Source organism: Ceratina calcarata, unplaced genomic scaffold, assembly GCF_001652005.2.
Source record: "Ceratina calcarata isolate Rehan_Ccalc_2016 unplaced genomic scaffold, ASM165200v1 scaffold557.2, whole genome shotgun sequence".
Lineage (NCBI taxonomy): Eukaryota > Metazoa > Arthropoda > Insecta > Hymenoptera > Apidae > Ceratina > Ceratina calcarata.
In genome coordinates this window covers 652,208-678,334 of record NW_017176762.1, presented here as the reverse complement: position 1 = coordinate 678,334, position 26,127 = coordinate 652,208, and the positions used below count along the sequence as shown (strand labels likewise).

General features: G+C 40.6%; 3 protein-coding genes across 5 annotated transcripts in view; 2 read left to right on the top strand and 1 right to left on the bottom strand.

Annotated features, from left to right (window-relative positions):
* The window catches only part of hgo (homogentisate 1,2-dioxygenase), a 5,922-nt gene extending 2,391 nt beyond the window's left edge, over positions 1-3,531 (top strand). For both annotated transcript variants that reach the window (XM_026817180.1, XM_018031697.2), the window contains exons 2-8: positions 896-1,031; positions 1,122-1,252; positions 1,320-1,506; positions 1,671-1,850; positions 1,924-2,147; positions 2,229-2,355; positions 3,203-3,531. In XM_026817180.1, the coding sequence (XP_026672981.1) occupies positions 896-1,031; positions 1,122-1,252; positions 1,320-1,506; positions 1,671-1,850; positions 1,924-2,147; positions 2,229-2,355; positions 3,203-3,522 (1,305 nt within the window). In that variant the 3' untranslated portion in view covers positions 3,523-3,531. The remainder of the gene's footprint in view (positions 1-895; positions 1,032-1,121; positions 1,253-1,319; positions 1,507-1,670; positions 1,851-1,923; positions 2,148-2,228; positions 2,356-3,202) is intronic.
* A 366-nt stretch (positions 3,532-3,897) lies between these two features.
* LOC108629272 (uncharacterized) lies at positions 3,898-6,935 on the top strand. 2 transcript variants are annotated; one of them, XM_018031844.2, is made up of 9 exons: positions 3,898-4,269; positions 4,377-4,437; positions 4,873-5,022; positions 5,099-5,329; positions 5,410-5,706; positions 5,784-5,870; positions 5,944-6,098; positions 6,173-6,563; positions 6,638-6,935. In XM_018031844.2, exons 1-9 carry the CDS (start codon positions 4,177-4,179, stop codon positions 6,844-6,846), a joined length of 1,674 nt encoding a protein of 557 aa, XP_017887333.1. In that variant the 5' UTR covers positions 3,898-4,176; the 3' UTR covers positions 6,847-6,935. The 2 variants fall into 2 exon arrangements, with proteins under 2 accessions (XP_017887333.1, XP_017887332.1); XM_018031843.2 differs by having other exon boundaries at positions 5,941-6,098.
* Positions 6,936-7,101: 166 nt separating this feature from the next.
* Ret (protein kinase receptor Ret oncogene) overlaps positions 7,102-26,127 on the bottom strand; it is a 21,659-nt gene continuing 2,633 nt past the window's right edge. Inside the window, exons 2-19 of the mRNA XM_018031842.2 lie at positions 17,561-17,785; positions 17,368-17,489; positions 17,018-17,153; positions 16,163-16,419; positions 15,048-15,219; positions 14,873-14,970; positions 13,508-13,788; positions 13,122-13,313; positions 12,539-12,717; positions 12,259-12,468; positions 11,925-12,027; positions 10,690-10,858; positions 9,986-10,290; positions 9,334-9,511; positions 9,117-9,246; positions 8,782-8,983; positions 8,543-8,721; positions 7,102-8,398 (exon numbers count right to left, since the gene is read on the bottom strand). Of these exons, the coding sequence (XP_017887331.1) occupies positions 7,959-8,398; positions 8,543-8,721; positions 8,782-8,983; positions 9,117-9,246; positions 9,334-9,511; positions 9,986-10,290; positions 10,690-10,858; positions 11,925-12,027; positions 12,259-12,468; positions 12,539-12,717; positions 13,122-13,313; positions 13,508-13,788; positions 14,873-14,970; positions 15,048-15,219; positions 16,163-16,419; positions 17,018-17,153; positions 17,368-17,489; positions 17,561-17,785 (3,578 nt within the window). The 3' untranslated portion in view covers positions 7,102-7,958. The remainder of the gene's footprint in view (positions 8,399-8,542; positions 8,722-8,781; positions 8,984-9,116; positions 9,247-9,333; positions 9,512-9,985; positions 10,291-10,689; positions 10,859-11,924; positions 12,028-12,258; positions 12,469-12,538; positions 12,718-13,121; positions 13,314-13,507; positions 13,789-14,872; positions 14,971-15,047; positions 15,220-16,162; positions 16,420-17,017; positions 17,154-17,367; positions 17,490-17,560; positions 17,786-26,127) is intronic.

Below are 26,127 nucleotides of genomic sequence, written 5' to 3'. Positions count from 1 at the left end.
ACTATGTTCATAAGGACCCGAATGTGCTCACCCCGCCATTAGCCGACAGCACTGGGGTTTTTCCCAAAAAGAATAAGGCGCGTACCTTCTGTACCTTCTTTAAAACAAAGAGGAAACTCCCAGGGAGCGGCAGTTAGCATCATCCGATGCGAAGAATTTTTTTTTTAGAACTGGCTAAAGACAGCATCTGGAAACCTCATTTAAGCCTGGACCTACAAAACTTAGAAATGGGATCGAGGACCCAAAGCGGAAAGGTCCTTGCAAATCTGGTCATCGTCATAAAATACCTCTCACATCTTCCGACCATCTGTTCGGGTCCTTGCGAGTCTGGTCAAAGTCACAACACACCTCTTACACGTTCTTGAAATAGACAATAAGCAAAACCATATAAGAATAAGGCATAAATTCTACGCAATACTATTAATGATGAGAGGTCTTAAACAGTTGACAGTTGGCTCAAGGAGAGATTAAGGATTTACGTGGTTACCTCCTAACAGTTTCAACTTTTATCATGGAAAATTAATGATAGAGCTGAGTTCGTTAGCCGTTTTGCACGGTCTTAACCCCATGACATACAATGTCGTCTATTCGTTCCATGTGTCATTATAGACTTTGATGTCTCCGAGACGTCAAGAACTTAACAGGTATTAATTATTAAAAGAGTTTAGCATCAAATTCTGTTCTACTTGTATGTCAAGGGGTTAAAACAGGATTTAGATATCCAAATCTGAAGGACACGAAAAATGTGGCGATATTGTTCGACGAATACTATAAACACAATAAAATTTCGTGATAACGTTTGTTAACTATTAAAACAATTGATCTTTGGATAAGACTGTTGTTTGAAAGGACAGTATCGATATTGTTCTGATTTATTGATTGTGTATTTTTTTAGTATTTAACAGGTTTTGGTTGCGAGTTTTCGAGCGAGGACGAACGTTGTCCAGGTGCTCTACCGGACGGCCAGAACAATCCCCAGAAATGTCCTTACGGCTTGTACGCGGAACAATTATCGGGCACATCGTTCACTGGTAAATAAACTAACGAACAATGAACAAATTTAAATAATAATCAGCATTACTTTAATATCTGTCACATTGTCATTATTTTATTTTACATAGCACCACGCTCCCGCAACAGACGATCGTGGTTCTATCGAATTAGACCATCGGTCGTTCACGAACCTTTCAAATCGATCAGTAGCCCTCGCTTAGACTATAGATGGGACGCTGTGACTCCAACACCGAATCAGGTATGTACATACATACATAAAATTGCTTTTTCATTCATCATAAAGAGATTCTCACGAATTCTTTTAGTTAAGATGGAGTCCGTTCCAAGTACCGAACAGGCAAACACCGGAAGTGGATTTTGTCGACGGTTTACATACGATATGCGGGGCGGGTGATTTTCGCGCTCGACAAGGTGTCGCGATCCACGTGTACCTTTGCAACGCCTCGATGAAAGATAAAGCCTTCTACAACGCTGACGGAGATTTTCTTATCGGTATATGACATCTTTTACCAAAAGGAATATATGTACATAATGTTTAATACTGCGACTCCAAGTGCCATCAATTTTTTTATTTGTAATTACAATCCGTTAGCATACAATGTACCAGAATTGTTAAAATTGAATCGAAATATTAAACGACATGCTGTTGCTCTCAGTGCCCCAGTTAGGCACGTTGGTGATAACCACAGAGTTTGGAAAGATCCATTGCCAACCGAACGAAATATGCGTGGTGCAGCAAGGTATGCGATTCAACGTCGCGGTGTTCGGCCCGTCCCGGGGTTACATCCTGGAGGTGTTCGACGATCATTTCCAACTGCCCGATTTGGGTCCAATAGGTAACGAAGAGCCATTTCTTAAAAACAGCTTCGTTTGACATAAGCATGAATAGAAATAAAAATCTGGAAACAGGAGCGAACGGATTGGCGAATCCGCGAGATTTTCAATCGCCTGTTGCTTGGTTCGAGGATCGTGAGACAGATTATAAAATCGTGTCCAAGTATCACGGTAAACTGTTCGTTGCCCGGCAAGGCCATAGCCCATTCGACGTGGTCGCCTGGCATGGGAATTATGTCCCGTACAAATATAATCTTGAAAAGTTCATGGTCATCAATTCGGTTTCTTTCGATCACTGTGTAAGTTCTGATCGGTTTCTGAATTTGTATAGATTGCTCGATGTCCACGCGGTACGACTAACTAAATTTTTTTTCCTTCAGGACCCGTCGATTTTCACGGTATTGACTTGTCCCTCGGGAAAGCCCGGCACAGCGGCGGCCGACTTCGTGATATTCCCACCCCGATGGTCCGTGCAGGAGCACACGTTCCGGCCTCCTTATTATCATCGTAAGTAGAAAGTCGAGGCACGATGTTGATGTTACTGCTTTTGCGCAGCTCGAGTTGACGGAGAAATTTCGAGAGCCCCGCGCCGCGCGCAGTAGCCATTCGATAGCGAGTAGCCGTGTTTCTTCTATCTTTAGCAAACTTCCAATAAAACTCGATCGCGAAACGTGGATCAAAATTTCTTATAGTTTATCAAATGTTTCGAAAATAGCCTCATATGTGGCGAATACTTTGCCAATTATTTAAATATAATGCTCTTAAGGATTTTTAATAAACCGAACATTCGTCAAATAAAATTCTTTTTCCCAGTGGATAAAAGTTGATCTTTATCTCATAAATTATGATTGAACGACTTGAGCTCGCCTTCGCATTTCGCTTTTTCGCTTTCCAATTAAATAATAAATAACGATGCGTAATTACGTCCGATCTTTTTGCTTTTCTACACTGATTGCACGGCTGTTTTGTTGTCAATTGCACGGCTCGGATGCTTCGTTATGGTACACCGCTTTTAAAAATCGCATAACCGAGATATCGGTGAAAACTTGAAATTTTCTCCGACAATATCGATTAGTTTCCTTTTCCTTCGTGATCATCCGATTTCTGCTCTTTCCGTTCTTTTTCACGTCGGACACCTGCAATTTTTCCCTCCTTCCCGACCTCCATCGCTCTTCCTCTCTCTTTTCCTGTCCATTTTTTAATTATTCGCCTACACTGATTCAAACGAGTCGGATTCCCCTCGCTTACTCGATATGTAAATATTCATTCAACTTTCATGCTTGTTATCTAAAAGGCTCGAGTCAAACAACAGTAGAGTCAGACTACACGCGTATTTATTACCTCGACTTCGCAGGGAACTGTATGAGCGAATTCATGGGCCTAATAAAGGGACAATACGAGGCAAAAGAGGATAATTTTCAACCAGGCGGTGCATCGTTGCATTCGATTATGACGCCGCATGGGCCAGACGCGCGTTGTTTCGAAACAGCTTCGAACAGCGAGCTGAAACCCGAGCGCATCGCCGACGGAACTCAAGCTTTCATGTTTGAGACCACATATAGTTTAGCAGTGACCGAATGGGCCGCTCATTTGTCTGACAAGTTGGACCACGATTATTACAAATGCTGGCAGTCTCTTCAGAAGCATTTTAATTTAAATTCCAAGTCGCACTGATTTAATGACCTGTTCAGATTAGAACTTATCTTGGTATTTCCTTATTTTTCACTCTCATCAATAGAAAATAATGTATAATGCGATCACAATGCGGTTACACACAGGGATCTCAGAATTTATCCCGCACGGCTCGCTTCCCCTCTTTTTCGCCCATATTGCGATCCCCATTACTATTCTCCTCATGCGCCATCGCTGACCATGCCTAGCATACCCCCATCAAGCACCAGTGCCCACCATGGTCGCGTCGTCCCCACTTTCCGGCCGAGGAATAAATTCTGAGATCCGTGGTTAGACAGCGTATCACAATATATACGTATATATGTGTATATGGTTTACACTATAAATGGCGGAACCAATCAGCGTAGAGTGAACTCATCTGCCATACTGTTCCTAGACCTGTCCTGTAGATATATACGATACCGCGATACTGCGATACGCATACACATCACAGTGATCACAGATCACAGTTTATCTGAGTTTATCAAACAGTGAGCGATGTGCTGGTTTGCATCGACGAACGTGAAACATTTTTGGTGAATGTGATGTTTCACCATCGAAAAGTCAAACGTCTCGTCAATCGTTGATGGGCGTGACGTAAAACGAATCGACTTCGACGAACTTGTTGAGAAGTTACGAGGATTTTCTAACCCTACGATGCGGAGACTCGTCTGCTTTGTGATGCTCCTTTATTACTCTACCAGAAGCGTCGCAGATTATTCTTGTTATTCAGACTACTGTCAGAATGTGGTAAACTATTTTGCCATTTATCAATCGATATGATGTTCAATATCATCGAATCTCGCTTTCTTACAGCAAGTTCAATCATATCAAGTAATAATGTTTATTTTTTTCAGACTGAATTCATTCCTACACCTGGCTTCCAGTGTTTGTTAACACGTGTAAAAAAAGGCGAAGGTATGATTCATTCATTATGAAACTAAATTACAGATTTTTATCTGAAATCAAATTTTTGTAAATAAGATGTTAATCTCATTACGCGTCTCATTATAAATTAAAATTCGTAGTATAGTGTTCGATACTCCAACAACTCAAACGTCTTTTCGGACAAAGAATCAAGCAACGGTCACCGAGGACCCCCCAACTTTCTGTGTACCTCTTGAACAAGGGTTTCTACCCCCATGTTTTAGATTTAGACGGGGACTCTGTCTTAGGCTCTTGTAGCGTTAACATCGAACTTAACTGTATCTCCGAGCGTTCTGAATAAAGTATATGTATTTTACACACACTTGAATCGATCTTATTCGCGGGAACACAACAATAGAGACAAAAATTCATCATCTATTTGCAGCACACATAAAAATCAGATAAATTAATTTTGTTTATCGGCAGTGTGTAGAAAATACATTTCTGATGACAATATTCAAAGCTACCCGGAAAACACAAAAAGCAACTTTACTTTACGTGCGTATGTGTCAGAAATAAATCCTGGTTTCCGATACACAGCATTTAATTTAAGCGTTACTGGTGTGGATTTTCAAGGTAAGATATTTTATTTTATAGAATATTTATATATACAGGAAAATAAGAAAATTAATTATGTTTTTTTGTTCAATAGAACTTGTCACATATTATCAATGGATGGATAATAAGAACGAGTTATATTGCAGAAAAATAAGATTTTATGGCAATGAAACATATCCAGCTCCAAAAGAACTGTACATTTCTTGTCCATTTGCTAATGACACCTATGAAAATAAAAATTATCGTTTAAAGTATATCGTGACGGGAGAAAGGTACAAGTATAGGAAACAGTACATGTTCAGAGTACCTGATCACATGTTTTTTGGTGAGTGTTTAAAGAGATTTAATTAAAATAAACAAGTCACAAAGGTGTTCATCAGTTCCTTCGAATCTATTTTGTCGTAGGGGGAGACATAAGTATAAGGGAGTACATGCCATTTGTGTATGTAGATATTTCTGACAAACCCGTCTTTTCGTTGCATATTCAACCATTACCAGACTCATATAATGTAACTATGTATAAAGTATGGTTGATGCAGTATGGTAGCGATTGGTTCAAGACTTTCGACGTGAGGACTGGAGACGAACTTCGGTACGATTTTAGCTCGCACACGGGTTACTTTTATTTTAAAGTTGCGCCGATGCATCCAACATGCGGGGACTACGGATGCGCCAACAGCACTACGCCCCTGATCGAACGGCGTAAGCAAAACGAAGTGTCGATTAGCATAGAGTTTAAATAAAATTGCGTTTTACGATAGCCGATTTAAATTTCGCAGCGTCGCAGCATTTGCTGTTGATGATGGTCAGCATTGTGTGGATACCACCAATGATAATGCTCATCCTTCATAAATTCTATAGAGAAGGTAACATTGACAACGGTATTTGTAAGATTTGTAAATCAAAGAGCACGATTTATCCCGCGCGTCTTCGTAGTAGTATTGAGGAGACGAAGGAGGCCGAGGTGTTTGTTGCTTTACGTGCCGAGCCGATCCTCGCACACTACTGTGATGCGTGAATTAGAGAAGTACTTGAGAAACTGTAACATCGACGTTGTGATACTCGAGATAAACGCTACGGATATCACGGGCGAAGTTAGTACACCGATAATGTTATTTTGTATTCATGTCCGTCTTGACGAAGGTGATAATCTTTGGTCGTGACGTAGGACCCAGAACATATGGATACCGCGTTGCGGAACGCAGACGTTATTCTCCTCGCCGTTTCTCCACCACCCGAAAAACCCATGGCATCGAGCATTTATCGAAATGCCAATAGTTACCTCCTGAGGCTGATGGATGCGAGTCAATCGCGAACGAAACGTTACTACATAGTGCAGCTACCGTACTGCAAATCGGACGATGTACTCGAAGAAGCGAACAGCAACGTGACAGTAATTTGTCTACCGAAAGAGCTGCCTAAACTCATAAAGCTCATCCATGGACATGGGGAATACGTTTTCTCCGCATCTGATAAAGAATTTTTAGATAGCTTAAAAACAGTGAAGCTCGAGTTCTTTGATGAGGATCCCAACGTTGGAAAGGACGAACGAGAAACTGGTTAGTTCTCTCGTTGTTTGATTCCTAACTAATCGTTTATTGTATGTCGTTAATTATAAATCTATCTATTTTAGAAAATTTATTGTCCTCGGAAACCACGGAGGTATCAAAGGATTGCAACGATGATTCACGACTTATATCGACGAATAAGTCAGAGAAGTTCACACTGAATATCCATGATTTAGATCTGCTCGGAGAAAATACGAATAGCGATCAAACTTGTACTCGTAATAATTTAACGAACAATGGCTGCGCGATTCGTCTAGATCAATTAATTACGTGATTTTAAAGTACCTTCCATGACTCTGTTTTTTAACTCATGATGTTTTTATACTTATATAGAGTTAATTAAATTCTTTTTATTACCATGTAGGTTCTTATGTTCGTTTATTATAATTTCCCATTTACAATTCGTTGATTTGTTCTCACAAAAGTGTCGGACATTGTTTCCTCGCGTGTGCAAATATTAACAATAAGAAATTCTTGCATGCGAGAAATAGTTGATCCTTCGAAATTAAAGGAAGTACAGTGTTCTATAACTAAATTTGTACTGGAACGCTTGCGTTATAAACGACAAGTGGTAACTAATTAACGTTAATGTAACGAAATGGAATGCTTCGCTTTGTATGTAAAATAGAAGAATGTGAGTGATTTGTTTTATTTAGTCGAGGTATGAAAAAGCAGTCTTATTTGATATAGGTACGATTGATTACATTGACCAGCACGTTGAATTCTCGCCTCTCCAATTTTCATTTCTCCTTACAAATTACAAGTATTTATCCTGAAGAAGTACGTTAAAAGCTGGAAACTTTTGCGGTGAAAAATTGCAGTGGAAGCTTACGTTACGTTAATCGTTACAATTCTTTTCTCTCCTCTCATCGCAAATTAATCGAGGAGCGTTTGACGAAGTTAATTGGAAGCTAATCAATCCCTAAAGCGTCTGAGACAACTTATTACGTGTACGCACATACGTCGCCCGTGATCGATAGGAAGCCATTCACCTTGTACGCTCGTTCAAATTATTTATCCGGCAATCGCTTAGGAAAGTTCCACGCAATATTTCGAAACCTTCGTCCTAGTGTTCGACAATTCTAGCAGAACATTTGGAGTGTGTAACAAATACGAAAGTACGAAGCGAGAAGTGTAGCGACTCGTTAATAAAATTCGAACGCAATGATTTTCACATTGACCATGGACATCGCGCCATTCGATTCTTATCTCTTTTAAGCGTATCGATCTTTCAGAGTCACGTCGCGACGACAGCAGCTACGCTCGCACTCGTTTATGCTCAACGCGTACGTACTCGCGCTTGTCGCGTTGCCCGTGAGGAGTATACAATCGATTCTCTCGTGAAACGAAAGAAAATGTGCGGAACAGATACCGTATCAGAACAGTTTACCCTCTGCCCTTCGCACTTTCTCCGTTTAGTTTCTGATCCTCGTATTCCTCCGCGTTATCGTTGCCGAAGACAAGAAGTTCTTCCGCTTCTGAGTCTGCTGCTCCCGACGATTTTTTCCCTTTCATATCCATGTACGGTTGACAACGCTCGTTCGTTGGCGACGCTAAGTCGTTCTCGCTGTTACTTGTTATGCTGATGTTTCGAAACTTGATCGGACTTTCATAATGATTCGCGTGGAAGCTCGACGGTCGATCGTTCACGTACAGCTTGACGGGTTCGTCGGGGAAGGACCCTATTGGTTGTTGCCAGAGCGTATGTAGCTTGTCAATTTTGTCGCACTTGGTCACCGTGTCGGAAGAGCGTCTTTCTAAATAGTTAACCACGTCCGTTTTGAAACCGCTGATTTCTGTATCATCCGTGGCATCGTTACCGGAACCTATTAAGAAAAACAGACAACATGGAAAATAATAAAAATTCAATTATCGTTAATTATATTTTTTCAATAGACTTATTTTTGGAAACAGATTCATTAGAAATAAGCTCGTGATTAAATTCGAAAAGCGCACGATCATAAACGTACTGCTAGGACTGTCCAAAGCGTGAAGGGAGGCGAAATAAGCCTGATTGTCAACGGTCCGTGGATTTAAGTCCAGATACTCGACACTGTCCTCTAACATTTTTTCCCAATGACCGGTGAGCTCTTTGAAGGAAGGCCTCATAGCAGGCTCTTGATGCCAGCAGGACGTCATCAACTTATATCTACGAGCAGAGGAATGATGTTTACGCGTGACACATGCGTCCGATCACGGATTATCTTACAGCTGTTCCGAGCAATTTGCTGGCCTGTCCATACGATATCCAGCTTTTAGCAAGTTGTAAAGATTATGCACGTCCACACCTGGATAAGGGGACGCGCCCAGGGTGACCAGTTCCCATAAGAGGACGCCGAAACTCCAGACGTCCGATTTGCTGGTGTAGACGTGATCCGCCAGCGATTCCGGCGCCATCCATTTCACTGGAACTGGCACAGAACAAACAGTAAAGCACGCTGAACTAAAGCAGAAACTTATAGATTAGACCGTGGAACTTTCCGTTTGCGAATCCTTGCAAATTAATGAACGACATTTATCCCTCCGTATCAGTAAAGAGCTTACCTCGTCCCTTGCTGCGCTTTAAATAAGCGTCATCCTCGTAGACGTCGCGAGTCAATCCGAAGTCTGAAATCTTGCAGACTCTCTCGGCTGCGAGCAACACATTTCTGGCTGCGAGATCTCGGTGAACTAACTAAACAGCGAAATAACTTTCGGTTAAATTTCTGATCTTAAGAGGATTGTGTTTTTAATCAAAATGGCAAAACGCGTTTGGAATTACCTTAATGTCGGCTAGATAAGCCATCCCCTTGCTAATTTGCCAGGCAAAGGAAAGGATGTCGCGTGACGTGACCGTATAGGCCAACGCTCTGTCGCTGATGACGACGTTCGAGAACGACGAGCATCCGACTACTCCTCTACCCTCGGATTCCAAATGTCGACTACGTCTCAAGTAATTGCTGCGAATAGGAGCAGAAAGCGGTCGTTGACACCTCATACAACGCGCTATACGTATCCCCCTTTTTCATAACTACGCTCCCGTTCAATTTACATAAGAATGGCATTTTTCATAAAGCAAGGAAAACAGACGCAATAATGCTAGTATAAAGTAGAATCTTAGGACATTGAATTAAGCACATTTTTAAAAATCATAATGGTATCATTTAGTTATTAAACCAGTAAAATATGATATACAATCTTTATTCTATTGGAGAAAGGAATCAGATGTAAAACCAGAAATCACAATGGCTTGTAGACCGTTAAGAATCCAGGTCGTAACATATCTCACTACCAGTATTACGTTTAATATCTTTTATCTTCCGTGAAAACGCGAGACGTAAGAAGAATTCAATTAGAGCGTTCTATTCTCTTTCCATGGAGGCACGGTTATAGTCCGTGAGCCAACAGAATTTCATAATCGCGTATGTACTCACCGTAGCGAGCCGAATTCCGCGAACTCGATGATGAGGTAGACCGGGGCACCGGGGGTGGTGCATGCACCCAGCAGTCTGATCACGTTTGGGTGCTGAGCCTCCTTCAGGAGCTGATACTCCGACAGCAGATCCGCCAATTCGGAGGCACACGCATTCTCCTTCAACGTTTTCACCGCAACGGTCGTTGGACCGGGAATTTCACTGATGTCGATCGCCGTAGCTCGTAGCACTCGGCCAAACTCACCCTCACCGAGTACTTGTTCGATCGTGAGTCGCGATCGAGGGAACTCCCACTTTGGATCCGGCTAAAGAAATATACCATCCTTCCAGAATTTCGCTTACTAATACAACTTCAATAATTGAGCTAGTGCTGAATCAATGACTGAAGCAATTTATGAACGATACATATATGCAATCGAATAATGTGATATTTTAGTATTCGACGAACTAACATATGAAGACAAGGAGAAACTCAATTGCATTTATCGACAAACAAGTACAGAAACTTTCGTTTAACATATTCCCAGGCAACATTAATAAGGCATATGATGACACAGATAAGTCAAGTTTGAATTAATTTTAAAACTGGTACAAAAGTTTCAAATGTCTCTTTCACATATACATATGGGGTCAATAAGAATTACCATTAGTGGTAATTTTTAAGGAACAACTATGTATTATATATGTATTATGTAATTACTTACGGGACAGGTTTTGGGCAAAAGGAGATGACGATTTGCCGCGGTGAAGGTGTCTAGCCCGATGAGAAGTCCATCGCCCCGGTCGATGTAGTCCGAGGGTAAAATGCCCGCTCCGTTCGACTCCCCTTCCACCCTACGCTTGCTCTCTCGCCGCGCTTCCTTCGCTGCCAATCTGAAAGGCAAAACGACCGAATACGTTATCCCCGTATTGAAACTGTCGATTCTTGATGAGGGTGAGCTGCATTTCTTCCCTGTGTTATTATGCAGTTGCAGACAGTGATCCCACAGAAAAGCAAACGATTCATAAACAAAAAGAATACAAAAATAGTGATCAGAAAGATTAGGAATCTATTGTGTGTAAAATACATTTAGCAACTGCTCTCGCACGTTGCCCTTGCTGATACAATCACCAAAACTAATTGGTTTTCAGATAAAAATTGTACATTATTTTACTGATTTAAATACTCCATGAAATTATTATTTCGTTATTTCGAATCGCGTGCAGCAATAAAATTGAGCAAGGCGATTTTCTAACTGCGAACTGGTAAAGAATTCAGAAGCGAGGGGCTGTTTCACGGAAAAAGATGCCTAAATGAGAACACTGGCAAACTTTTTCGAAGAGAAAACGATGAAGAAACTTTTTCAATTCCGTGTACACGGTTCAAACGCTTACGCTCAAGTTACTACAGAAATTCTTTTCATTTTCGTAATGGAATATATCAAGTAAGAACGAATTAACGAAGGGCATTATCAAAGTGCTCCGTTTAAAGGCATTTACGATTAGCATCTTGAATATTTACGTTCCTATTGAGACATAAATTTTACGAGCTCATGAAATTTGAATATATGAATATGAAAATAGAGCAACGTGAAGTAATTTCAGAAGAAAGTACAAACGGTGCCGGCTGTAAGCTCGGCTTGACGACAAAAGGACGTTTGATTCCGACTGGCAAAATTCAATAAGGTATCTATTTGTCGGTTGAACGAACGATCGGCGGCGAGGTATGAGTACAACGAACCCGTTCGACGGTTATCTAAAATTTGACCAGCTGCCTCTAAATACATGCCTCCTTATATTGTATACATATTCACCAATAAAAAAGCAAAAGAAGTAACAGAGTTAAGATCGCAAAATTGTATTAGATATTCGATTGAAACTAATTTCATGAAAAAAGAATAAGTAATAGGAAACCGTTTAATGCATTAATCGATCAAAGACTTGGAAGAGTTTGTCTTACCTGTATCTGGACGTGATGAACGACACGATGACCGCGGTCAACAGAAGAAAGCTGCCTCCTATCACACCTGTCATACACATAAGTCCACATGGTCCGTGGGACGCTGCGAAAAAAATCGGAGTAAGAAAGTATAAGTATATACAAATAAAATAGCATTTGATGCGTTCGAAAAATACTATTTAAATCCTATTAATAATTAATACTAGTTAAGTCCTTGACGTCTCGGAGACGTCAAAGTCTATAATGGCACGTGGAACGAATGACGTCTCCCAGACGTCATTGTATGTCATAATAATAAAAGCAAGCCTGCAAATGAATCAAAGCTATTTTCAACCTTTGCGAGCGCCCACCAGAATCTCGTTCTCCTGCAATTCTTTGTCTTCCTTCTTCTTGTCTCTGTTTCCTTTGCTCGTGCCGTTGTCGCTCCGGACGCGGAACCGATCCACGTTGCAAGTACACTGAAGTATGTCATTGCACGTGCAAGTTCCCAAACCGCTTTTAATCCCGCGGCCACCCTTGTTCATGTGAGCGAACAGCACTTCCGCTGAAACGTACGAAAACATTCGTCTTACACTTTGTCCCCGTTCTTAGAAACGGGGCGCGGGGCAGCTTACATTCTAAGGTGCAATCCTGCGGACAAATGCGAGGATCCAGCCATTCGAGCTCGTCGCAACGATTGTCGGGGCAGTGGGTCAAATCTGGGGAGCAGGTTGGGTAATGGGCGGACATGATGGGCATCTCGTTCGACCGCTTGTTCCATCGCCACACGCATTGTCCGGAGAAATTGGTCTTGCTGGAAATTCAACCCATTATGTTTTTCCTTCCAGGATTTCTACATTCTGTTCGGGAGTTGAATTATGTCTAATTAGTATGCGGCTATGTTCCATTAGTTCACCCTTTATCTCTGCCAACCAGTCTGCTTTACTAATCTAATCTGCTAATTTAATTCGAATTCTAAACTGAAGTACGAATAAATGTAATAAATTCTAATACATTTTCAGCAGATAATAGTACGTATACATATTATTAATAATATGTTTTACTCCGCAAAAACAGAGGACGTTGAATAGAAAAATATATATTAGGTAATCGTGATAGTAACACTATAAAAGTAAAACGAATTAACACATTAACCAAAGATTCTTACATTTGTAATTTCGGGAAAAAGGATGGGAGATTTTCAAAAAGATGGGATACCTGTAAGATCCACTGGCGACTCCACAGGTGGACTCGCACTCCTCCGGCGTTTCCGCGTTCGCGCAGGAATGCATTCGGCCGTTTTTGGTACGATTGCACCCGTCCGTTTTTAATGACGACACGTCGATCAAATTGATCCTTATGTTCTTCGATGAGATCACAAGCTTCTCCACAGCCCACTTAATTTTCAACCTAAAATCGTTACTGATTTACCTGATACTAGAGGGTCACGACAGTTCATACACAGATTTATCGATAATTAAATTTCATAAAAAACAAATGTGAACTGATAGAACCACCCTTAATGATTTCAAATTCTATCGCTCATTTTTTTGATTTTAATATTGGATCAATCGGATTGACTTCATGTCGAGTAATCAACTTACATTAAATTCGCTGGTTCAGTTTTGAGTAAGTCTTCTTGGTCAACGAATACTATGCCACCCTTTTGTGTGATTCCGAACGCATCGGAACCGTGAAGAGAGAAGCTGATGGAGTGATGTGGTTCGCTGCTCGGTTTCGCGACTCGCATGTAACGGAAAGCCAGTCTCGGAACTTTCACGGTAGCGGGATACGTGAATGCTTGCTGCTTGCTCGGAGATATCGACGACACGGTCGTCGTTGTCGTTCGGTGCTCCGGTCCGTAGAAAGTCAGCGTGATATTTAACTAACGATATGAAATACTCATCTTTTATTATGCCCGCACGTCCGTTGGTTTGTTGAGCTCGTAGATAGAAAGTTCACAACAAAATTAGAAAGGAAAGATCGATTAAAAAAAACTGGATAGAAGCTGACTTAATTTTTCATTGAATTTGCCTGAATTTCATCTGGTCAATAGATATCAAGTTTCAGCCATTTTATTAAGATACGAAGTGATATCGATAAGAAGAAAAATCGAGTTTCGATTGAAATTACCATTAATTGATTTTTAAATGGAAATGGCGAAATTTTCTTATTTTAGATCATTTTTTATCAATAGATTTATTCTCAATATAGGTCGAATTTCGCGATATACGTTTTTTATTCTCGTGTTTAATTTTCTTTTCCGCGTGCACCGCGTGCATTCGATTTCCAATTCGTTTGCCCAATTCCCGTGACCGATCACTGGCCCGAGCCGGGCTCTGAATTTGACAGAGACCGAAATCTCGCGAAAAAAATTTCGAAACCGCATTCGCTGTAATTCGTCCGTTTCACGGAAATTTTCGCTTCCGAGCGCTTCCTCGTAGGCGTTTAAGCATTTTAAACCGGAAGTTCGAATACGGGGATAATAGGAATCTTCCGCCCACGCGACGACCGCCGTGCAATTTCCACACGCGAAAACGATTCCCATTAATTATCGCTTAACCGACTTCGCTTGTCGCCGCACCCAACGCGTTTTCGCAGTCCTCGCTGTCTAATTGTTTAACGAGCCGTGATTCTGCCAAGCGGATTAACTAAATTGCCACTTTTTGTTAATAGGGGTTCCCTCCGGTGCCGGAAACTGAATCCTTTCAGTTACATACATGCACATACAGTTTTTTAAAATTATCTAATAAGTTCATTTCCAATTAATTGATTTATCAGATCACACACATATATTACCACATTCTTAAATACATGAGTTTATTATTAAATGATGGAACGTTCATGTTTGGTCTGACCGAATGAATACGTATATTCTCCATAAACTGATTAATAATATGAACACTTGCGAACGTTGAAGATATAACAAATGGAATTTATGCATACTGTAAATAAAAAACAGGACTCACCGTATTTTCTCCGTAGCCCGGAAGCAGAGTCTCATCCTTAACTTGAAGCGTCACGCGATAAGGGGACTTCGGTAGTAGAGTGATTTTCGCGTAAATTCCTGCAACGGACAACGGAAACGAGTCGGCGGCGTTTGATAGGAAGCGCAAGGGATTTATAGCGTAACGCGTAACTCACTCGTGAATATGCCGGTGTAGGGTACGCGCTGAGGCAGCTCGATAGGCAGAGTCTTATGGCTGACATTCAAAACGTTGTGAGTGTCATCGAGTACGCGGACAGTGTAAAGATTGCTGCTTTCCGCATCCGCGTCTTTCAGTATCAGCTTGTTATCGTCTACCAATTTGTCACCCTGACCACGATTATCGAAAAGGTATCAGTAAGCAGATTGGAACCACAATTAAATCTAATAGTTAGACTAATAATAATTTTTCACCCTTATCACGATTATCGAAAAAGTATCGGTAAGAAGATTGTAACCACAAATGAATCTAATAATAATTAGACTATAGATTTTATAGAAGAATTGAAAGTACAGAAATATTGAAATCTGCATATGTATCAAAATACTCAAACGATGAAAGTATTTCAATCACATTTTTTAAATGGATATCCCAAATGTTTTAGTCTGCATGAAAATCCGCAATCTAGTGATAATTCATTGATAGCATTTATAAACATAAAACATGCCAAGTTGTTTGTATTTGTATTTACTGTCATAGAAATTGTTTGTTGAAAACTTTTAATGAACAAACAATTAACAGCTGTATTCATATTTTAAAGATTGCAAGCACTAATGTCATTAATCCGTGTTCATATAATATCAAGCAATCTATGGCTACAAAGCGAAGAGAAGTGAACGAGATGAAGAGGCGACGCGACGTGGTAGAGTAAAAGTAAAGTAAAAAAGATTCGAGCTTAATCAGGATCAGCCCCCGAAGGGTTTTCCTTCGCGACGGCTCCCCCTTGTTCTTCCGCTTCCGCATCTTTTCACGTCCGAGACAATGCCGCGCGATCGCGCGAACAATGCCGTCACTGATTAATTTCGATTCTTTAAGCGTCCGTTCGTCAACGAACGCGCCTATAATTCCGATCCGTTCAAGGGCGATTTGCACTACCGTCCTTATCATTTTATCCCTTAACTAATCAATCTAACACGACGCTAGTCGCTTTTTCACGCCTTAGCGTATTCTAGGATCTTTACTCTATCAAACGTAAACTGTTTATCGTACTGTTCTGATAGAGCCATACAAAATCAGTCAAGGAAATAGGAAGAATGTGAAAAGTTCACTCACTGTCGTGAATTCTCCTAATGTGATCGTAATCGAGTCATTTCCTTGAGCCATAGGCGGATTGTCGTCCTGATCTAAAACGTCCACGTGCAACGTGTTGATGGGTGCGTGTTGTATTCCAGTATTTTCCTCCCAAACGACGCACTGGACTTGAACGGTGATTCTCGGACCCGGTCCTCCGGGCGGCGGACCCAAGGTGTCTCGATCCAGCAAGGCGTTTGCGAACAGGCTGTCGTTCGACACGTGAAAATACTCGGTACCTACGAATACATCCAACAATTCTCTTATCTTCCCTTATCCTTACTCTTTCTGCGAACGCTTTCGTTCGCCTTCCGGGAATTCTGAAACGCGCGCGCACGTTCCACTGATTTACGTTCGAATGAGATACGTCGTCCGAGCTTAAAAGATAGTCTCTTGAAAAAGTATCATTCGTACACTACGTTGGATGTTTCCATTATTATATGTATGATAGCAGTAGTGTTATTAATCTATTCGTCTCAGCTTCAAATGTTTAAATCTCTGTTAATTCTTCGAAACATCGTGGTCAAAAAAATTGGTGACATCGATTTTATTTTTATTTAAGTGAGATGGAAGTGTCGTTCTAAAACTAGAAGAGACATCATTCCTGTATGATTTACAGACACGTTAGATACCAATTAAGGAATAGCTGACCAACAGCGAACGGATTAACTTTTGAGAGATATTGTAGGTCGTAAACTGGCGACCGCAAAAGGGATATATGTTCTTCGTTCGTGTCCAGGAAACATACGCCCCCATCGGCCCGTTAAAGTTAAAGCAACCATCGATCGTGCACGACGCGCTTGCAGAAAAATCGATCTCGAAGCGTTTCGCACTTGCCGTTCAGTAGCTTGTAATCAGTGACGCGGTAGGTAGGGCAAATTTCACTGTAGACTCCCGGGCCGAAGGTACCGATCTTCGTATCCGGTTGGTTCTCGTAGATCCTGTATCTTGACTCGCTCCAAAAGCACATATCCTATCATTAAACATATTCTTATTATTAGACTGTAAATAATTTTGCAAGACAAAATAATTGCAATATCACTTTAGAAAATAAAGTTTACTATTTAAAAATTATAATACGTATCTCCCTTTGACGTTTTATATGAATACGTGTCAGTGTTTATTTCTATTATATGTAATTCAATCGAGAAAGAATATTTTCACATTGAACGAATTTCCTAAATTACCTGAATGTATTCCGTGCAATTGATTGTCTTTTCGACGGGCAACATTTTTAACTTGATCTGCAACACAGCCTCGCTTTCTTCATCTCTGGCTAGGACGACGACCGTGTCGTTTTCAGGTGCACCTTTGCAATTAACCAAACGCAATGACGAACTCGTTTCTGCTTGAACTGTTCAAACAGAAAGCAGTGCTTACCTGTTTTAGGAGGACCGTGCAATAAAAGACTGTTCGTATCAGAATCTATGGAAACGATCTGATCCCGAGGCATGGTGATTCGGTAGTTGGCACGACTCGTATTCGAGGAGTCGTTTCGCAAGGTTCTTAACTCGAGCAATTTCATGGTCCATGATGACTGCTGTTCACCGTTTCGCGGGAGGTACGGTATCCGTACGGTCAAATCCGATTGAGTAAAGTACAGCTCTGAAACAAAGACGGGGGTTGGTTCCTAAGCCGATACCATCGGTTCAGGACAAGTGCAATTGACGATAGTGAATGCCTCAGACAATTGGTATCAACAATCTTTAGTCGAATTAATTAAAATTGATTCTAAGAACTCGTTTGACCTTTTGAAAATGAAAATTGATTCCATCTAGTTGTCTAAAGGTTTCGCGAGTTTCTATTAATACATGCGTTGCTGTAAGTAGAATTTGCGATCGAAACGTTTTCCGCTTCGCGGTACATTGCAAAGTTCAACGGTGAGGGTTCACGCACGGTCAACTTCGTAGAAACAACCTGTGTCAAGGTGAGCGTTTAATCGATACAACAGCAGCCGGTTAAACTTTTGCACGAGGATCCCACGCGCACGCTCTTTCAGGATGAAAGGAAGCGTGGTTCACGTTATTCAAACAGTACGGTTCATCAAATTTACTTGTTTATTTATTTATTTATTTATTTATTTAGCTAACAGATGGATTCTTTTTATAGTGACGACGTAATAATAGTCATGTTTAGAAGAAGCGCAATAAAAACAGATAAAAAAAGGATAGAAACTATACAATTATGGAAATAAATATGACACATAAAAGAAAAAAGATAAAATCGTACGAAATATCTTTAGATAAAAATAAATTCACATTTTAACTAATCTTGTATGAACAAGAATTATTCGCTATTATAAAAATATTGTATTGATAAGACTAGTGTAGGAATTTGTGAGATATTGTAAATTAAGCACAGAACATTGCATCTGAATTACATTATAAAGTATAATAGGCATGTAAGGAATGTCGTAGGTATAATTAGGCAGATTAAGATTGTTGGAAGGATGAATAGGAATGGAACGTGACGGTCGTTTTAGATCTGCAGAGGCATGAGACCGTTTCAGGTTGGAAACCCTATTGGTACATCGAGTTACGATTCCCGAAAACAGAGAACGTGAACACGATACGCGCAGCCATACAATTCTGCGCCGCGGCGACCAGCCCTCTTTCGTACGTCGATCTCCAAGGACCTTTCGAGTTCCGAGTTCGAGTTCGAATTCGCCTCCACCCTCGATGGATCCCGATACACGGTGCGCGCGCCCCACGTAAATTGATTCGTCGCCACCGCCACGTACAGGGGACGGTTCAGGTAAGACGTCGATATCGAGTCTATTCTCCGAAAATGCACTTTTCCTTGAATTGCATTGACTATCCGACGAACGTACATTAAGATTGACAGCTTGATAGGTGATGTTTGGAAAATTTCGAAGACCTCAACAATCTCAACAGATCAATCTTTGATCGATATTACATTTTATTGTGCGGGGTGTATAAAAATGATGTTACGACCGCCACAGAGGGATTCTATATCTCTTCATCGGTGGAGATCTCTTCAAAAACTTGCCCGCGAAATTGACCTTGACTGAATATAACATCGTATTACAAATAAAGTGAGCTGAGAAATCATCGAAACTTTAATTTCATTTTTTATGTGAACGATTGATTCGAAACGTATTGTTCCTTTGAGACTTTTATTCTTCACGATTAGTGCTATACGATGCGATATAAGACTAATTTTTAATCTCTTGATATTGATTTTCAAGAACAATATACAATAATTTCCACCGATTCAGAGGTGTAAAGTCTCGCTACGATGACTGTGGCGTATAATTTTTATACACCCTATATAGTTTTAAATATGTTGCCCTCATTTTCAGGAAAGCAATTTTCTTCTTCAATGCAAAATTGTAATAGTCTAGAATTTTCAATTGTATAAAATAAGCGAAGTCCTTGTCATTCTATTGGAATATAAGGATATTAAAACTTGTTTAAGGTATTGATACGGTATTGACATATGTAAAACGGTTCTTGACACGATCACACGCACGTGTACAAACACGGCACGCGACGAGTCCGTCGAGTTTCTCATTGTCATCGGAACACTCGGTGAACGAACGTGAACACCTGGATGCGTGTGCATATGCCATCGATAAATTTAAAATACCCTCGTTCTTCCCTTGAATCCCTCGGCTTTTTCCTCTCTTTTTCCCGTTTTCGATCGCCATCCCGAATTCGGAAATAGCTTAACTATATTTAGATTAACGTCCGACGCGCCTGGGCGAAAGAAGAAAAGGTGTTGCTCTTCCGCGTTAACTCGGCCGAACGTAACTGCCGTGGCAACGAACGTACGAGCCACTCCGAAATGTTACGCGAGATATATCGACTTCCTCCGGGGAGAGAACGGAAAGAGATGAACGAGGACTGAGACGCGTTCGCTTAAAATTGGCCGTCGTCGCCCGGCTGGTTTAGCGCCGTTTCCGAAAAAGATGCTCGTTACGTCTTTTCAGCGTCCGCCGACTGTAGTGGCTTGGGTCGTTACGTAACGTCCGATCAATCGTCCGCTCGAATTCAGCTTGGAAATGACGCGATAAAGAAGTACGAGTCGATCAATAAATATGTTACACCTTTCCGTACATAATCCCCCCCCAGCTCACCAAGAACGCGTTATGAGTTAAGTAAATCGTTCATGGGAAATAATGGTATTCACTGTGAAATGTGTAGATTTCAATTCTAACTTGAAATTCGGTAAAACAAGTGTGATAATGTACGCGAAACGTAGAAGTAGAATACGTAATGTACTGTAGATTCCTATGTAAATTTTCTGTGCAATGGCAAAGATTTACGCGGCAAACGTTTGCACAGATGGACCGAGGTGGAACGATATTTGTTATTTATTCATATATTTTTAGAGGCAACGGATAACTTGGATATTTGTTGTCTGACCTACGTATCCGGTGACGTCCGGGGCGAACGAAATATGGATTACGTGTGTACTTATGGCCTGTGTACTGACGCGCGATATCGACCGTTTCTTTAATTCACCCTTTTATGCCTCGTTCTCCTCGGGCACTGCCTACCCACGGTATGGAGTTTACCCTGAAGTCGCACCGCAAGCACATCGTGGCAATTTGGCTTGGCGATAAGTTCCCGTGGCGCTTAATCAAAGTTCAGGTAAACATGGCCTACTTTTTAAGAAGCAATTATCCTTTAGCTTAATATTCCCTCGGAAGGTCGTGCATCAGACCGCGTCTCATATACCTACATGTAATTTGTATTCGCTGGAGTTGTTAAATCTACATTTTTCATCTAGCAATCCCGACTTCCATCTGTGGCTGCAGGAATACGGTTCATTTTTTATAATAATACGGTACGGTCATTTTACTGGAATTTAGTAAACATGCAATCTGGATATGAATTTATGAACAGTTTACATTTTCTCCATTTCTTTTGAATTTCTCGTTCGTAGTTTTTACAGGACGCCCACATATTGACGTTTTTAATCCGATTTCGGTAAACAAACGATTCCTAAAAAGCTGATTGTTTTAAATACAGAATCCACGAAACACTTGCTGTGCTAACAGATAACAGGATTCGACTTTTTCAGCACTAATATTTTATTTTTAAGGCTTGCGCGATACGATAGATTTCCATGAATTACTAACGAACACGAGCGCAGCGCGAGCGAATCCCGGTTCTCCCGACGTTTCCACTCGGAACAGATTAAATTGAAATCCTCCCGTTTTTCCTAGTTTTTATAGCTCCGTGAAATTTATGCGACGAACCGGGTGTCTTGCTTCTTATTCCGTTAAAAGAAACTCAATTTTTTAGTTCCTCTTAAAGGTATCAATTGCTTTGAAGATGAGATATATCAGATTTTTGACTTAGTACTTTCGCAAATTATTGCTTCACGCTTTTACCCACGGTTGCTTATCCACTTTAACGGTGCATCGTCGTTGTTCAGTTTGAAGCAATCTACATATACACTGCAAATTACTTTTCATTTTTTAACCCCTTGACTAAGGCAGACTGAGACGCACCGACTGTTCCATACGGTAGTAATTCAGTTACGACGTACGCCGAGAACAGCGAAATTTTATATAGGGATGCATTTTTGTGAAAATATATTTTAATAAACAAAAAACTGAATTTCATTACATTGAAACAATATTATTTATTTCTTTGTACTCTGAATCGAATTGTTACTACAAATATTAAAAAACAGGGCGATCACAATAAAAGGCGATCACAATAGGATAAGCGCCTATAGGTATCTCTCAGTGTCACAAACGCGAAATTTCTAAGCCTGCAGACATCACAGTAGTCTAGCGGTTCAATTGTTTTTATGAGAACTTAAATTTGCATAAAAATCCATTGTAATACATCTCGCGGTGACGTAAACGTGTGAAATATCACCAAGTGAAAACAGAGTTATCTGCGTAGGTGCTATTAACGACGGGACGTTGGATAGCCGTCTCCGTCGGATGAATGATCGAGGTGCGCTACTGTGAATTCGCGAGTTCGGAAACAACGCAGCCTCTTGGAGGACACTATAATTAATTGTAATTGTACGCTAAAGTACTTGTTAATGGTATAATGCGCATGGATTTATGGCTATAAATCAAACGAACCAGTGTAACAATATCTACAGATGATATATGAAAGCAGCACAGGCAAAATCAATTAAGGTGTGAGAATCAAGCCAACTACGTACAATTGAAAGGAATGCCCCAGTAAAACGTAATTAACCTCTTGACTACTATTGGCGCCTGAAGGAGCTTAGAAAACTTGCGCTTGTGATATCGTAGGCGCCTATAAACGCTCAAAAACAATGCAAATTAATTCCTACCTTGTGATACGGCTGATGCGTTTCAAAGACGTAGTCAAAGGGTTGAACTTCAAATATTGAAGACTTAAGGGGGTTAAATCAAATAACAGTGCGATAAGGCGATTCGGTTGTTCTACTTTTTAATAAAGCAGGCACAAGGCAAGTATCTTTGATTGATGCAAGAGTAAAAAATTAAAAAAATGTCCATCATCAATCATTTGAAAAGCTGGATTAGTTGAAAGACTCGTTCTTCTCCGCGGTGTCATTTTTTAAACGCGAAATTACGTTCCTCCATTGATGGCCTGATCGATGAACGCGTCGGATAGGGTTGAGGGGGATAGAAAAAGAGAAAATCAATCACCGTGGTCGGTTCATACGGCTCGTTTGTCGCGTTGCATCCGCAACATTATGGCGCGAGATGTATACCGTGTAAACAGAATCGAGGTAACAGTATAATATAGGCGTGAAACTGCAGACGGTCGGTCGTCAATGTCTCTGTGTTACATCGGCGGGCTCGTCTTTGTGTAATCGGCGGCAGACGGTGAAAAACGTGATCAGGCCTCGTTAATAGTAAGAATATCACCGAGCAAATAATGCTCATATTATAGAACCATTTCAACGATTAGTATAAAAAAAAAGGTCGAGGTCTTACAGTTCTACATCGCAATTAAGGTAGCTCGCTATTTGGATAACGTATCAAGAGAAGTGTCCTACAATGGGTTTATTTTAAAGTAAGAATATGAAGTGAAAATTTCATTATTAAATATATATTATCATTTCCACATATTTTAATGTTGTATTATAAAAAAGTATAAACAAATTAAAATAAACAACTTTTTATTTACGACTGGGGCGATGATGGGGTGATAAAAGTATTATTCATTGGCTTTGATCATTATTATTTCGTTCTTTTCCACGGAAACCTATATTTTTCTTTACATCATCGCATTCCCCGTAAAAAAATCTATAACCATCTATTTTTTTATTGAAAACGTATATGATATGAAATCGCACGAGGCATTTATACAAAAGTTTCCATAAGCTCCCGTGTTAAAAATAAGAATTTTCTAATGCATTTTTTTAAACAATTTTCACGGAAACAGTATTTTTTCTTTACAGGAAATGAAAGATCGAAACTTTATTATTTAGTTCAACTTGTATTAAAATCGTATATTTTTTTGCAAATACTATTGAACTACCATAAACGGTTAAGGATATTCTATAATTTGTAAATACAGGTTCCAACATCAGTAGGCGATGTTACTATATTCTAGACAAAATAACAAATAAAATAACATGGATAATTCTTGTGTCAGCAAGGTTTAGACTTTCAAATGAACCGTTTGTTCGTTAATCGTTCTATTCAACGCGACGCTTCGGCTGTTTTTGGAAAAACGACTAGGAGTTCGCACTGTGCAACAGAGTATCCGCAGCGTAGGTGCATTCGTTGTAATTTCAACAACGTCCATAGCCATTCGTTTTCGTTTACACAGCACGTACATACATAGATGCGGCGTCTGGCGTTCGCAGTACAAATACTTTAAAAGTTGGAACTCTCCTAAAAGAGTGTAAGTACGTACGTGGCTCGTCTGTAGAGCGACAATTTTTTTGAACATTACGGTAGCTGCTGGTACACGAACTACCGAAGAAACTGGTTACGACAAAGCGTGTTTTAGTATTTGGGTTATGGGGTGTGGCGAAAGTGAGAGACCCGTGGGGATCGTCGTTTCACCTACATCACGCTTGTAACTTTTTTCCCAGTAAACAGAACAATTAGATTAAATTACAACGTTAACGAAGGAGAAAATGAACTCAGTACACCGCAAAGTTGTGGCTTTCTACTTATCCGAGAACTTGTAATTGGCAATGAGCTTGCGCTTTGCGCCGTTAAACAGCACGCGCGTTGAATTTAAAACGCAATTTCTTCATCGAACATAAAACACAATATGTACATACGTGCCTGCCTGTAATTAAAATATTAAACGTGCCACGTCTAAAGCACAAAGTATACTTTAATCGATGAACGGTTGTCGTACACTCGTACGAGATGAAAGAGATTTAAGACAAAAGAAGAAAGCGTTCAGCGTGCGTCGTTCATCAAGTGGTATTCCGACTTAACGAACGGGGAATGATTCGAGAAGCTTGCGGGAAACAAAGCAGATAGAGGAAGAATACATCACCGAATTTAAGTTGAAAGATTCCCGGTACATACACGGTGCACGTACATACGTAGGTACACGCACTTGAATTGTCTCCGGAAATAACGAATCGAGACGGCTTGTGACGACAAGGGACGCGACATTGCACCGATGCGAATGCAAATGGTAAACGCGAAGGCACAAGCTACTACATACGCAGAATACGTGGGCAGGTACGTACGTCGGTATTGATATTTGCTTAAGCTGCCCCGAGAAGCGTTTGCAAGCCACCGAAACCGTCTGCTCTTCGGACGATCAAAGCTTGCAAACGTTTCAAGGAACGTTGTTAATTTCCTTGTTGCCGTTAATTGTTGCCTTCGCGAATGTAAGCGCCGTCACGGAATTCCGTTCCCCGTAGCAATTTCTCCCGATAGATACGCGCGACGATATAAAACTGCAGTTACGGCAAATAAAAGTACAGTAAAACCGTCTCCTGTCTGTAGTAACACCGAGGTTTATCTCCGAGACGCACGTCGATAACGTTTCTTTCTAATGGAACTTCTATAATTACCAATGAACACTTCCGAGAACGGTCTTTTCTATTTTTTTCTTTCGACCTAAGGTAAATGTTCGTCTTGATTGAAATTCTATGGGATAATGTAAAATACTGAATCTGAATTTGTGGATAGGAGAAAACGTATGGTTTATCTTTTATTTACATACATATGTATGAGCATTAATAGTAATTCCTCGTCCTGGCGCGAGTCCTAAGAACGTCTACGAACTTTGTACCCCTCTCAGCCTTCCACCCGCTTTTCCCCTAACGTCTACGAGTCGGTAAGCTGCGAGGGCGAGGGTCGCTTTTAAGGTCCGTGTTGATTAACGGATTGATTTCGTAGCTGCACGCGATGGTTCGCGGGGCTCGTAACCGGTCGCTGCTGCCTTTGCGAAGACGCATGTATTTCTTTACTCCACAGATATTCAAATCTCACTTAATCGCCGATCCGTCTTGTAACTACAGTTCAATAATGTTTAACTCATGAGCTCAATCATAAAAAAAGTTATTTGATTCCATGGTGAAAGCAATTCACCCGTCGTTCTATCAAAAAACGTTTTTTTATATAATTTAAGAAAATGTTTGCGGAGGTGAAGGACAATCCATTTTCCAATGGGAAAGTCATCTTGGAGCTGACACCGCACTTAATTATTCCAGCGACCATAGGTTCGCACGTGTTATGTATGCGGGACGTTAATCGGTCTCGGTCCCGGGGATCAACGTTAGTCCCTATCTGTCGTGCACGTTTCATCGTGGTGCAAATGGCGAACTCGTATTTCGAGCGTGTCGCGCCAGCAGAAACGCGCGCGGAAAATACTAAGATGTTCCACGCACGAAGCGACTGATTTTGTGCACCGTTGCGCAATGAGTTCTTAAACTACATTAGAACAAAATCTTAGATTATCAAACTTGTGCACAACGTTGCTTCTACTATTACGTGTACGTACTTATAATATGTTTCTACTATATGCATAGTAATATAA